Raw genomic sequence first — 14857 nt, 5'->3', positions numbered from 1 at the left:
ACTTGCAAGCGGACTCGTCCTGACATCCGTAACGCAGCCCTCAGTTCTTAAAAAGCCATCTTCTCCAATTATTACATGTGACACTATCAGTAGTGAGTGCAGGGCCACTGCCTATTTTCAGCGTCTTTGAGAGCCAGCTCTCCGCCTGTCTCTCTGATATGCATCAGCAGCTGCAGCAGCATCCCGCTACACCACAGCTCTGTTACACCATCAGGAAGACAGAGAAACGTTCATTGTATCCGAGATAAAAGGGGACATGCACAAAGACAAACAGAAGTGTATAGTTGATTTAGAGGAAAGAGGTTTTGTCATTACTTCAATTGGTAGGCACTTAAATAAAGAGGTAGAGAATTCTTAAAAAAGAAAAAACTAATTGCCACATATTAAATTCAACATTAAACTAGTTGATAAAGTTATTACAAGGTTTTAACAGTGTTATTGGCATTTATACAAAATGTACAGTCATTTTAAAAGCTTTGATGTGGCAGTGCTTGTGTCCTTTAGCGCTCCTCTGCTGAATTATTAATAATGCGTGTTGCTATATTTACCAAGCCAGGAAGTGTAATGTCATCGCAACCGAGCCATTTCTGCTAATAGGAGATTTCTGCATCGTTCTCAGGCATTGGGAAATGTTTTGATGTGGCACCAGCTCTGTCATTCCTGCAATGTATGCTTCCCATTTGAGTATTAATATGTCAAAGAAGTGATTTTTCTCTTAGAGTTTTCAAGAATCCTACTATTGTGATCCAGCAGAATCTCAAAGGGATACAGTTTAGAATTCCTTTAAAACTGTGGAAAAACAATACAGCTCTGAAGTTGGACTTCCCGCGAGATTCCATCACAGCAATGGAATGCAAGTTCATCTGGCAACAAATTTGAGTGATCAGCCTCTGCGTTAGACCTTTGTCATTGGTTCTTAAAAGTAAGTTTTTTTGTTCATACATTTTAATACGAACTGAGTGTAACATTTTTTTTACTCTTTTGGTGCAGGTAAATATAACTTAAAGACCAAATGTGAAGTAATTTCTTCAAATGCCAAATAGGGTCACAATTAAAGTAATTAAACATTGTCCAACAAATAAAGCATGAAAAAATAATTTATATGTTGTATATTTGACAAAATAATCGCGTTTCCAAAGTTCGAGCCTGAAAGGGTACGAACCCGGAAGTGACACGTCACACCGAGAACAGCGATGGCAGCGCTCCATACGGCCGCCATACAAAGCCCTTCAAACAATGATTCAAACAGCGATATAAGCGATAGATCGAGCGCAAGTGAGGAGATCCAAGTTTTTGAAGAGTTGAAGGAAGAGGAGGAGGTCGGAATTTTATGTTGGAGCGTACATGTATTATTAGCCAGACGTTAATCAGGATGCAAACAATGTGCCCAGACTACCTGACATGGAATGGAGACAAGACCCATCGAGATTACAAGATTGGTAAAATATAGGCTGATTTTATGATTTGAAGCATGTCAGGTAAATAAACCACCTACTATTGCCTGGGATAAAAGAAAAGTATTGACGAATCCTTGATCATGTTGTGGAATGAACAGTAGAAGCTAGCGACATTAGCTTTTATTTACCTGATATGTTCCAGCGAACACTTCCGCCTTCGGACCCGCTGACGAAGGCGGAAATGTTCGCCGAAACATGTCAGGTAAATAAACCACCGACTATTGCCTGGGATAAAAGAAAAGTTTTGACGAATTTATAAGTGTAGGCAAAATGAACTCAATACAACTATGATCGGGGATTGACACGAGTTAGCTTCTACTGTTCATTCCACAACACGATCGGGGTTTTGCCTCGAGTTACCTTTCGGCTAACGTCGCTACCTTCTACTGTTCATTCCACAACCGTTGGCATCCCTGCTTTGACAAAGTCATCAGTCATCTATCCAAAAATCACACTTTTTTGCAAATCCTTGATCATAAGCAGACCGGTTGAGGAAGCAGGCATCTTCGAAGTGTTTGTAGCAGAGAACACTACTCGATGATGGCATGAAATTCATTCGCTTCGTGCGAACGAAAGATGTCCATTTATGTGCCCTGCTATCCTTTGGCCACTCATACAACTTTTCGTTTGAGTGAGAACAAAACATCGCCACACACCGCCGTGGCATCTTACCGAGAAGCAATACAACAATACTGTTCTATGGCGGACTTCCCTCGCAGTTCTCTGTGTGACGTCATTTCCGAAGAGTTCCGAAGCTTGTCGGAGAAAAGCATTTTCGTTGTCAAGGGCGTTGCTATGGGTTAAACAAAGAATCTGGAAGGGTTGCGTAAAAAAAAAAAAAAAATAACGAAAATATGCTTTTAATTGTTTAGCCATTGATATTATTCAAAAACGTAGTTGGCCAACCCTACTTCACATTTGGTCTTTAAAACATTGCCAGTATCAGCTTTTTTCAATGACATTGACGCACAAACATCCCAACTTTAGAGCAATTAGTGTCAAGCTCTTTTGTCATATGTATTTTCAGTTTATTGTCTTTACATCTGGCTAAAAGGCTTGTTAAAGCCACTGTATCTGTCCCAAAAAAAAGGTTGTAAGTGGTTTCCATCCCTTCTCTTTTCCTTCATAATGCTGCTTGAGGGTCATAGCGAAGTCTCCACGCAAGAACCGTTTCTGTGCAAGGAGCGATGGTCGTGGTTGAGGCAGCCTTCGTTGTTGTGGACAATGAGAACGGGAAAGTAGAGTGCATCCTGGTATGCTGGAGGGCTCTCTTCCCCGTTCTGCTGGCCCGATAGGCAGCGCGTGCTCTCCGTAGGGCGAATCGTGGGCTCGTTCAGGCTCCCGCTGCTCCTCCACAGGCAGCTCCGCCTGGAGCCGTAGAGCCGTCCTAACGAGAAGCGACTAGCACTGAAGGGCAGGCGCGGGCTCGCAGTGTTGCAGATGCTTAGAGCGCTGCGAGAGAAGATTGACGAGTTGCTGATGGCGCGGTGGCATCGCTGGCAGTTCTGCCTGTAGCTGCCATAGCGATGACAAACAGAGTAGTTCTGGCAGTTGCCTGACAGCTGGGCCAGGTCCATGAGAACCGCTTCAGAGTAGCTAGGCACTAGTTGCTGGTTGGAGCGGATATGCCACTCCAGCTCTGTGCTGTCGATTGTGTTGACTCGTGGAATGTGCCTGCAGTAAGGACGCTCTTCAGAAGGCGTCGCCGGCACATAGTCAAATCCAAAGAGCTTCTCTACATGGTAGTGGACACAGGCAGTTCGGTACTCGGTCAGCACTCGTAAAGGCCAGGAGAGAGTCAGAGCAGCCGCTGTCCAGAAAGTTGAATGCAATGCGTACCAGGGAAGTTGATGTGGGTCAGTGAAGGCAATCATGTATTCCTTAAAGTCTACATTTTTCAGGTGCATTCCCTCACGGGCTTCCATGTAGTCATCCAGGCCTTCGTTCTCTGTAAAGAACCTGGCCCGCTGCGTTAGGTAAGAGTTCTCTGACTCCACGTTGGCAAAGCTGAAGCACTTGGTGAACCTCAGCTTGGTAATAGCGAAGCATTCCAGGCCCTGAAGGTGCTTTGAGATGTCCTTCACTCCGCAATTCCCGAAGTCAAACTCTGCTTCAGCCACGTGCGTGTTAACCCGTTCGTGGTAAACCTGGGTGGTGGTGTACGCGTCTCCATTCCGATAGCGTGTCACTTGCCGGGTCCTCCTCACATAATGATAGCTGATGGCCTTCCACCAAATGCATGGCGTGGCATGCATCATCCTCTGGACTCGGTCGGCTACGTTTTCCACGTCAACTTTGTACTGCATCTCGTTCCTGGTGTAGCAGTGCCAGCACTCCACCAGGTAGACCACGTAGAGCATAACCAAGAAGGCAAGAGGTATGTAGATGTAGCCATTGGAGCAAGGACTGTCGTGGTACATCATGGACTTGCCCTTGTAAGCGCTGTCAAAGGAGAGGCGCGTGACAGTGGTCACCTGGCACCAAGCCATGGCTCCAACGCAGCCATACATGAGCAAAGAGAGCAGTAGGCATTTCCAGTGAGTCTCCTGACACAAGGATTTCAGCAGGGACTGCTTCTGAGGACGTAGCTGCACACAAAAGAGGAGAAGACTGCGGTCAGTTGAGGATTTTTGTTGACTTGATTATGTATCGATAGCTTGTTTAGGTAACTATCAAATGAGCAAAGAAGGCGTAACTGCAATGATTTGTGACGCTCGAGCGCCGTGCCACCATCACGCAATTTGGCTCGAAAGTCAAATCTTGGAAAATCTTTCAAGATTTTAGCTCATCTTTATGAGAACTTTTTACCTCAGACAATGTGTCTTGAAGCGTACTGTATATCCACTCATTTTCATCAACATTTCATCTCCAAGTATTTAAGTTCTAGAGTTGCCAGAGCACAACACCCTGAACTGGTCACCAGTCATTTGCAGGGCAACCATTCAGACTAACGTTGAGACCACCACTGAGTGAGAACTAAAAGTTCTTTGTCTGAACCAAAGTCAGATAAATGTACGACAACACAATTACCACCTATCAGATACATTATATACAAGAAATAGTATAGTGACAAAACTCTTCCACAATGTGGAAGCAGGCGAAGTTACAGTAACTTGTGTATCCTCCATCCACCTGTTGCTACTGTATTTCTACATCTGAATGATAGCTTTCGATTCAAACTAATCATGGATTTTTCTCTTTGCAGTGTATCCTCACGAGCGTCACAAAAACAGCTAGTCAAACTAACTTTTAAACCTCTGGACAATTTAGGAGCTTCTCTAATGGACACGTTGTAAATGGAAGTCAGATTACGCAGAGAAAATTAACAAGGGGATTGCATACAAACTCCAAATTGGCAGACCAAAGCTGAAAATTGATCACCAACAATCAGAACTCTGGAGATGTTTTAACTAGTAGTCCACAATGCCGACGGATACAAAAAACATACTTCTGAAAAATTATGTTCTCACACCATAGCAGTTCAAAGCATCAGGTTAATTGGAAACACCAAATTGTCCATAGATGTGAATGTGGTTGTGCCCTGCACTATTTTTTTATGATATCATCAAACTGTGGTAAGGCTTAGGTAAGGGTAAGAATGTAAATGAACAAATATTAACTTATCAAAAAGATCTAGGTTGTGGTCGATAACTGTGGCAAGTAAAATGAACAGAAAAACAGGCCAGAAATATAAGGCGGAAAACACTCGGGTGACTTGAAGTTCCGCTCTTAGACCCCCAATTTGGCCAACTTTCAAAGTTGTCCAATATGCATGTGTGATACATCATTGGAAAGCTTAAAATCTCAATTTTCTGGGGGAAGAAAATTTTTGAACAGGAGGGCATTTTGAAAAAAATGTAAACAGCAAAACCCTATTTGTAGGTGACAGAATTGAAGACGAGATGACTTTTAACGAGATATTATCGCGTACTTACCTTGTTTCGATCCAAAAACTCCATGTAGCATGTATCACTGAGTGTCAAGACACAGCTGTGAATGGCCATAGCTGGATTTTTGGGGTATTTTATGGGTGAAACATGGTAATATAACAAGGGTCGCGATGCAGAAATCGCAGACATCAAGGAGTAGTCGAGATTTTTTTTTTTCATATATTTACACTTTTAAACGTTTTTTTTTTTCAATTTTTCTTTTTTTGGATCGATTATTTATCATCTAACATATCGAAGAAAAATGGGACGCTAACAAAACAAAAAAAAATACAATTAAGCGATAGTTATGAGGTAGATATCCGTGACTTTTTTACAAACAATTTTTTTTCATTGTGACGTAATTTGTTTAAAAGTTTAAAATATGTGAGTGAATAATTTTTTTAAGTCGTTTTTTTTTTTTTAACAAAATGTTAGAGACCAATTAATGTTTCTTAGCTAAAAATGACAGACATTTTTTAATAATAAATGGTATTAATTACCTTCGTTTTATGGCTGGGTTGAAACAAAAGCGGTTGCGGGACGTCCGAAAACGGGGGTTTCCAGAGTAAAACGGACAAATTAAAAATAGTTTGGGGGCTTAATGCATAACAGATTCATGGCAGCATATAGACATATTGTTCTATCAAACACAACAGTTGTTTTGTCTTAAAATACAGCAGTTTCTTTTAAAGATGAGTGCAAGAGCAGAAACTGCTTTTTCAGTCTTGTCTGTGTTTTCCGCCATATATTTTTAAAAACTGATTTAAAAAAACAACAACACAATAACGCTAAGTATCTCTCCAAAAAGCGATTAGCTGTGAAGGAGAAAATATCTCTTTGAAGCTAAAAATGGCTCAAAGTCAGAGACTGGTGCATATGAAATATTTACTCAAATATTCTGCGCTGTAAGTGCTTTTTCATAGTTTATGCATGAGCGGTCGCACATGTCAGGGTCTGTGCGTAATACAATGAAGAGACTATGATTAAGTGAAAGAAACCAACTGGTTGACAAGTACAATGCGTGTCTGTCTGACTTTGCATGTTCTATGAAGTCAATGCGCATGCTAGTTCAAGTCCATATTCAATGCCAAGCCTTTGAAGGGGGGCTGGGGGGAGCAATGTGGCTGTGTAGTATAAAGCTGGTGGCGTCCTTCATCACCTCAGGGAAGAGCCAGTCCCGTGCCTGGATCATGACTTAGTCACGCTTTTTTGGGAAGGCTGCCATGCAAACCTGGCAAGGATTTAAAAGTCCTAAAATGGACGGATTATTTGTATATTCATTCAATAATAACTCCGGTCTTCAAATAAAGTTGAAATAAAGAGTTTGTTAAAAATAACAAACAGGTACATGTCAGCAAAAATCATCTGGATTTTTTTCCATTGGTCAAACTCTGCACCAGAGTGGGTTTAACAGTCCACACCATGTCATTGATGTATTGAATCCAACACGTCATCAGAGCTTCAAGTGACAGGCGAGCATCAATAATACAAGTTAATACTTATTATGCTTTTCACTTCCACCTTAGCCAGATGGTTGTACACCCCACTGTGGGGATTAACTGAGAAATTTGCCATCGGGAACAAAAACCCACTGCATGTGCTTGCTTCTATCTGAATACATTACAAGAATAATCAATACAACATGACACAGTTCATGGCTCATGTTTCTCTTTACTGCCTCGATTGAAGCATTGGGAATAATAATACGCTGTTATATCCGTTGAGTATTGATATCACTGGCAGTCAATTGAAATGTCATGGAAGTGTGAGTTGTGACGTTTTAAAGGGAAAGACGACACCTTTAATTTGCGCATCTCGGTGTAAAGAATCTTGTTTAATACATTGAAAAACGATTTTAATTTATCTTATGTGTAAAATGTAAATAAAATGGAGTTGCTGACTGACACGGGGGCAGACATGATATCAGTGTAGACATACCTGTCAACCCGAGGCCGTTGGCAATCTTACAAATAGTGACGTATGCCCTTAATACATAATATACATTGTATATAGCATGCAATAAAACTCAGTTTTTTAAATAATATGAATTTATTGGTAATATTGTAACATATAACCTGGAGCAATCAAAGAACAATCAATATCTACAGCTACATCATGATTACTAAAATTAAAAGTGACTTTTGTTATAATTGTATGTAGCACTTTTGGCATGTCTTGATGGCTGCATTTCATTGCACTTCAGCTCGCAATTCAGTTTGACTTGAAGGTAGTTCGTTAGTGTGTCCAATTATAAATTAAAAAGGTCAACTGATAAAATTAACTCACCAATGCAATCTTTGAGTCAGGGAACATTTCTTTTGCTAATTCTGAGGAGTGATCAGCAATAGTTGCGGGCAAATTGTGTTCGGCAACAAATTGGCAGAATAAAATCTCCGCTTTCGTCACTTTTCATTCTGCAGACTTCATCTTTATGACCAGTGTTGTTAATCTTACTTTTAAAAAGTAATTAGTTACAAATTACTTCTCCCAAAAAAGTAATTGAGTTAGTAGCTCATTTACCTGAATGTAAAAGTAATTAGTTAATTGGCAAAGTAGGCTAACTGGTGTTACCTTTCATGATTTTTTTTCATTTTTTCAAAAAACAAAAAAACATAGTAAACTTTGCTATGTTTGGAAGTCATGTATTTATTATTTCATTTCGACGTGAAAGTTTTAAAACTTTCATAATTTAAAGATAGATTCAAGTCAAGATTTTGCCGATTTAGGAGTATTTTAGATAAAAAGTTATTTAGGTTCGCTAGGAAGGTTCACTACAACAGAGCCTTTCTGAGAAGTGTACTGCTCTAAAATGGCGGCTGTTTACTAACACGACCGAGTCTGTCATTTCGCATGTAGTTCTATATGCATGAGATATCTAGGTGTAGATTGTAGGCTGTCGGCTATAGTCTGGAAATATTGGAGCCACCTACTTCGCGTTTGCAACAGCGTCACAACAAACACTTCGCTCTCAGTGTATCTGAATTTTCTTGCGTCATTCAACCAACATAGTAACGCACATTGTCTCATTGCCGAAACCGTGACAAAATCTGAACGGAGAAAAAAAAACGTAATGCACGAAAAACATACAGATTTTGAACGTACGGCGTACCCATTTAAAAATCAGTGCTCACTTGTGCAAATTACGCCGAAACCATACAACTTTACAGGTATGGTGTAGACATGTGCCGATTACCGGTTTCAAGGTATACCGAGGTATGAAAACGTCAAGGTTTCAAAACCGCAAAAAAATTCCGTCATACTGTCCCTAAGGTATTAGCTTTTTTTTATGTCCAAAAAAATGCATGGAGAAATCCCTCGCTTGCAGCTGTAAGGTTCAACCCTGCCCCACCGGTTGTTGCTCAGGTTTAGTGAGTCAGCTGTGCTACACCATGGCTGGAGGAGGTGAAATTCCTGAACCTTTTCCCCCATCGAAGAAAACGAAATCACTGGTATGGGAATACTTTGGCTACAGAAAAGTTACAGACAGCTGCAGCTTAGAGGAGGAGGGCCAAACGGCATGTAAAACATGTTCGCGGAGGGTCGCTGCCGAGGAGGCAATACCTCCAATATGATTCCACATTTATACAAAATTAAAGGTTAGTAAACACTGTCATGAACGTTTCCTGTGTTTAGTGTGTCTAGTGGTGGTAAAATGTGATGTTTCTTTCTCTCTGGCAACTGTCTGTGTTGATAAAGAGTATGTGTGTATAATGTAAACATGATAGGAGTCATATTCATGGATTTTTATGGAAAATAATTTAATTATTTTTGTTCTGATGGTAATAATGTGCTGCGACTGTGGGTTTCGGTTCACCTAAAGGACAGCATATATTTTAATTTTATTTAAAGCATTATTTATGTATTTATTTTAAAATTATACTTATGTTCCTATTTGCTAATATGTTTTGAAAAATAAAAATCCTGTTCAATGGAATTTTTTAATTTATTTTTTTAACCCAGATATCTCAAAGTAACACATTTTAGAGCTGTAATTGCAAAACCGTGATATTTTGGCTTAAGGTTATCATACCAGCACATGCCTATTAAGTCCGTGCCAGTATACAATCAAATATGTATATCCCAGATTGCACACCATTTCTCGTGATATGAATACCCATTAGCACATGCACCTGTGCTCGAGTTTATCAGTGTGTATGTGCGTGGAGATAACTGACAAAATGGCTGCACCCATAGGTTCTAGGTAGTGCCATTCTTTTCTGTTTAAATCTTATTTTCTCTATTATCAGAGGTCTAAAAAAATGCAATTTACCTAAATACTTTTAACAACTCTTTCATGTTAAGGTTATTTATAATATATAGGTGTTGTCTTTCAATGCAAAAAGGCTGTCAACAGATCTTTTGGTCACAGAAATATACTAATAATATTTAGGTTGTAATTATGTGCTTGCTTTTGTCATTTCAACCAACAACCATTAAAGCAGAGGATAAAGTAAGGATTAAAAATTGTCATCCATATTAAGGCTGCCAACATTATCAACTAGTAACAATGTTGTTGACAATGTCTTGAGCAACTCTTAAATGATTGGGGCTTGTTTAACAGCATCTTATTCCAAATACAATAGAAAATAACATTCTGGAGTTATCACAAAGGTACCAGGTAATGATATTGACTCACCTATGGTACAATTTCAGTCTTTAATGAACACTTTTTATTTCTTAAAAGGTATGATTTCACTTGAAAGATTTTTTTCCCAATTATTTTATTGTATTTGAAATATTTCTATCCACACAAAACAACAAGATGTAGCAGATGTTCCCCTCAAAACCTTACACAACTGTACAATCCACGTGATGGCTTTGCAAAGTGCTGCGCTCACACTCATAGACACTTTGTCTTGACATAATAAGACCAGCTAAGTTACATAAAAAAGTCCCCTGTGTAATAGATGTGTCGTTACAAATTTGACTGAGCCACCACTGAATATTTGATTAACTTATAACCTTTTTTGTGTTCAACTGAGCAGTTGGATGAACACAACAACCACCTCTGGTTATGATCCGGATACAGATGTTTTTTGAGTGATAGTAACATGCCCGCCAAAAATTTGGTTCTACCACTCTGTCAAATGTACCATTTTTTGTGAAATATTCATTCCATCTTTACTCCCATTTTCTATTCTATCCCACCATGCATACATTTTCTCTACTAGTTGTCCTTTTTGTGTTGCAATATAGCAGGGGCCTATCCCAACTGACTGAGTTTATACACTCCGGGCCGGTTGCTCGTCATTCACAGGCAACGTAATGAGGCAAAGCTTGCACTTAGTCAGGTGAGTGAACCACTACATAGTCAGTGGTAAAGTATATTTATAACAGTCTGCTGTTTACGGTAACATTTCATTTAATTACTTTCACTAATACCATAAACTAGACAAAACAGCAGCGCCTACCAAAAAGCTCAGGCTTATATCAATGTTTTTTTTGTTAGGTTGTTTTTTATTTTTTGTTTTTTTGAAGCTATTGATTACACCATGTAACACATATTTTGTTCCCAGGTTCTCAGTGGTATTTCCTGGTTTGTTTCGTCACATTGACATACAAAACACTAGGTCCACAAAAAGTTTGGGTTTGTGGGGGTAGAATTCTAGTATTAAAACATCTCAATTTCCACTTTTCTTTACTGTTGTACGTTCTATTGCTTGTATACACTCACCGGCCACTTTATTAGGTACACCATGCTAGTAACGGGTTGGACCCCTTTTGCCTTCAGAACTGCCTCAATTCCTCGTGGCATAGATTCAACAAGGTGCTGGAAGCATTCCTCAGAGAGTTTGGTCCATATTGACATGATGGCATCACACAGTTGGTGCAGATTTGTCGGCTGCACATCCATGATGCGAATCTCCCGTTCCACCACATCCCAAAGATGCTCTATTGGATTGAGATCTGGTGACTGTGAAGGCCATTTGAGTACATTGAACTCATTGTCATGTTCAAGAAACAGTCTGAGATGATTCCAGCTTTATGACATGGCGCATTATCCTGCTGAAAGTAGCCATCAGAAGTTGGGTACATTGTGGTCATAAAGTGATGGACATGGTCAGCAATAATACTCAGGTAGACTGTTGCGTTCCAACGATGCTCAGTTGGTACCAAGGGGCCCAAAGCGTGCCAAGAAAATATTCCCCACATCATTACACCACCATCACCAGCCTGAACCGTTGATACAAGGCAGGATGAATCCAGGCTTTCATGTTGTTGACGCCAAATTCTGACCCTACCATCCGAATGTCGCAGCAGAAATCGAGACTCATCAGACCAGGCAACGTTTTTCCAATCTTCTATTGTCCAATTTTGATGAGCTTGTACAAATTGTAGCCTCAATTTCCTGTTCTTAGCTGAAAGGAGTGGCACCCGGCGTGGTCTTCTGCTGCTGTAGCCCATCTGCCTCAAAGTTCGACGTACTGTGCGTTCAGAGATGCTCTTCTGCCTACCTTGGTTGTAACGGGTGGTTATTTGAGTCACTGTTGCCTTTCTATCAGCTCCAACCAGTCTGGCCATTCTCCTCTGACATCAACAAGGCATTTCCGCCCACAAAACTGCCGCTCACTGGATATTTTTCCTTTTTCGGACCATAAACCCTAGAGATGATTGTGCGTGAAAATCCCAGTAGATCAGCAGTTTCTGAAATACTCAGACCAGCCCTTCTGGCACCAACAACCATGCCACGTTCAAAGTCACTCAAATCACCTTTCTTCCCCATACTGATGCTCGGTTTGAACTGCAGGAGATTGTCTTAAACCATGTCTACATGCCTAAATGCACTGAGTTGCCGCCATGTGATTGGCTGATTAGAAATTAAGTGTTAACGAGCAGTTGGACAGGTGTACCTAATAAAGTGGCTGTTGAATGTAAATTCCCTTAGCCTGGATTAAACTGCATTATGGGAATACAATCACATGTCGCAGTTTTGCCATTTTTTGCATAAATTGAAGCGCCTTGAATTTATAATCCAACAGTTAAAAAAAATACAGAAACCAAGATAACATTTTATAACGGAGAATTTGATAAATTGTGTAAAAAATAAGAATACAAGGATGAATGAGAAAAACTAAGGTAAAACAATCTAATAACATACTGAATGCAATATACCAATAAAAAAAACATGGTGAGTCAACCAATCTTCCCAGAGCTTTTCAAGTCATCTGATATTGCAAACCCTCAATAAGTCGCACTGTTAGTTTTTTCGTCCAGCCCTACATTCAACCCTATTTTTGACAACAATAAAATAAAGACTTTGTTATTAGGATGCATTCATTCAAACTGATCAGAAAAAATGCATACCACTTCCTACTCCACAATCTTTTTTTTTTTTTTTTTTTTTTTACATCATGGCACATGCTTTAACCTGCCTTCAATTTGAATACAAACAAACACAACTAAACCTCGCACCTCACCTCAAGTCTGGGGCTGTCCTGCTCTGGCTCGGGCTCCCCTTCGGAGGCAACGGTGCAGGTGCTGCTTTCACTGGCAGCCGCGGCCGATGCAGGGGACATGATGACAAAAGAAGTGGTGCATGGAGCTCCAGTTGGGATGAGAGGAAGGCGGTGTGAGTGCTGTTGCAAGAACCTAAACACATGGGGATGCCACCTGACAAGGCGGCCCAGCCAGGGGAACCCGGAGGCTAAATGGAAACATCTTCAGGTGGGCAGGGAAGAAGAAAACCGTGGCGGGGAGAAACAGCCCAGCGTCCAGACGTCGCGTCGCTAGACGAAAGCACTTCAAGGGATGCTCGGAAATAACAAAAGCGGCTGTCGGGGGAGCTTCCAGTTCCCGGTAGTGGCCGTAAAAGGGGACAAAGAAGGCGGGCACGTGTGTGCAGACATCTCCACGCCACCTAACAACACAGCGCGTGCACGAGGGGGCGGGGCTACCACGGCAGATACGACCCTCACGCACCCTTACCTGCATGTGCAACGCACCGTTCATTCTTCAATGTAAAAACATGACTAGAAACGACGAAAAAACTAATACAATATTGTGTAAACCTCCATAATTAAACAATAAATCGAGAATTTGTCATAGGCTACGCTAGCAAATTTTTCAATTGGGTTATTGTATTAAAAAGACAAATAGCAAATATAAGTAAATTAGAATAATATACATTGATCCGTCGTTTTTCGCGGTAAATGGGGACCAGAACCCGCCGCGATAAGTGGAAAAACCGCGAAGTAGCGCCCACACCCCAATTTTTTTTTTTTTTTTTTTTCAATGTATTTATTCAGACTTAGTATTGGGAAAAAGGTACAAATAAGATGTTTTTTTTCCCAAAGTAAAATAGAAAAAAACAACAACAACCTAATAGCCGGACATGTTCACACTTGAACTGCATTTTCATTCTTCCAGTAGCATTTCAGAATGAATTTCCATTATTTGAAGTTTAGCCTGGCTGCCATCATTGAGTCAGTGGGTTTAATCTCCAAAAACTCCATAGACAATTTGGTTACCAGCTCCTACAGAGTGTATACATTTTTTGGGATGCCCTGTATATTTTAATAAATGTTTTTTTAAGCACTTCAAATGTAATGATTATGTTTTAAACATGTTACTGTCCCACCAAATTATTTTAAAAACAAGAATAAAGTAGAAAAACGCTTTTCTCTATTAATTGCTTCATTGAGTGAGTCCACTGAAATCCGCTCAAGCTGCTCACTTACACACAATGAGTTGCCACAGCAACTGTTTAACAAGTTAAGCGATGATTGACGCATGCAGCGCTTTGAAGTAAGCGTCGCTGGCGAGATCAAATCTTAACCGTCTGTCAATCATTGTTAACTTTAATAAACAACTCAAGTGCACTGCCTGACCAGGAAAAGCAGCAGGAGTGAGAGAGAGAGAGAGAGAGAGAGAGAGAGAGAGAGAGAGAGAGAGAGAGACTACGTGATTGGCTCGGAACAGCTCTATAAAATATCACATTTATTTATTTTTTAATTGAAAAAAATCTGCGATGGACTGGAGGCGCGAAGTAGTGAGGGATCACTGTATATGCATTACAGATTAATTGAATTCTATAAATCAGGTGTCACCAGTATGGTGCCTATAGAAAGAAATATTATTTATGATAAAGTATGTGCAAATATATATAAAACACTGATCTGTTGAATAAATTGAAGATTTTTTTTTTTTTTTAAGTGGAGTTCGCTTTTGGGATATTTCACATGGTGATAAGAGTGTTTACGGTTCTGACAGCTTGCGAATAGAACCTGTGGTTTTGGCCCTGATGCAGCCAGACTGTATTCCTTATGGCCGGATGGCAAACAGATTGTGTGAAGGGTGTGAGGAGTTTATTATTGCTGATCATAGATGCTGTAACGGGGGGTGGGAACAAGACGACATTGGCCCTGTTGCTGATCCTGAGTTCTTTGAGCATGACAATAATAAATGCATGGGTATGTATGCGTATCATATTATCTTATTTATTGTGAACACTGGAGGGATTATTGGCATAAA

General features: G+C 40.2%; 1 protein-coding gene across 1 annotated transcript; it reads right to left on the bottom strand.

The window, feature by feature from the left end:
- Window positions 1-1675: 1675 nt before the first annotated feature.
- On the bottom strand, window positions 1676-13198 carry tmem151ba (transmembrane protein 151Ba). Its single transcript, XM_057823138.1, has 2 exons — window positions 12805-13198; window positions 1676-4045 (listed from the first exon to the last, which is right to left on the bottom strand). Exons 1-2 carry the CDS (start codon window positions 12901-12903, stop codon window positions 2600-2602), a joined length of 1545 nt encoding a protein of 514 aa, XP_057679121.1. The 5' UTR covers window positions 12904-13198; the 3' UTR covers window positions 1676-2599.
- Between the last annotated feature and the right edge of the window lie 1659 nt (window positions 13199-14857).

Source organism: Corythoichthys intestinalis, chromosome 19 (assembly GCF_030265065.1).
Source record: "Corythoichthys intestinalis isolate RoL2023-P3 chromosome 19, ASM3026506v1, whole genome shotgun sequence".
Classification (NCBI taxonomy): Eukaryota; Metazoa; Chordata; class Actinopteri; order Syngnathiformes; family Syngnathidae; genus Corythoichthys; species Corythoichthys intestinalis.
Note: the sequence above shows the minus strand (reverse complement) of the source record. Positions and strands in the feature narration are given on the sequence as shown.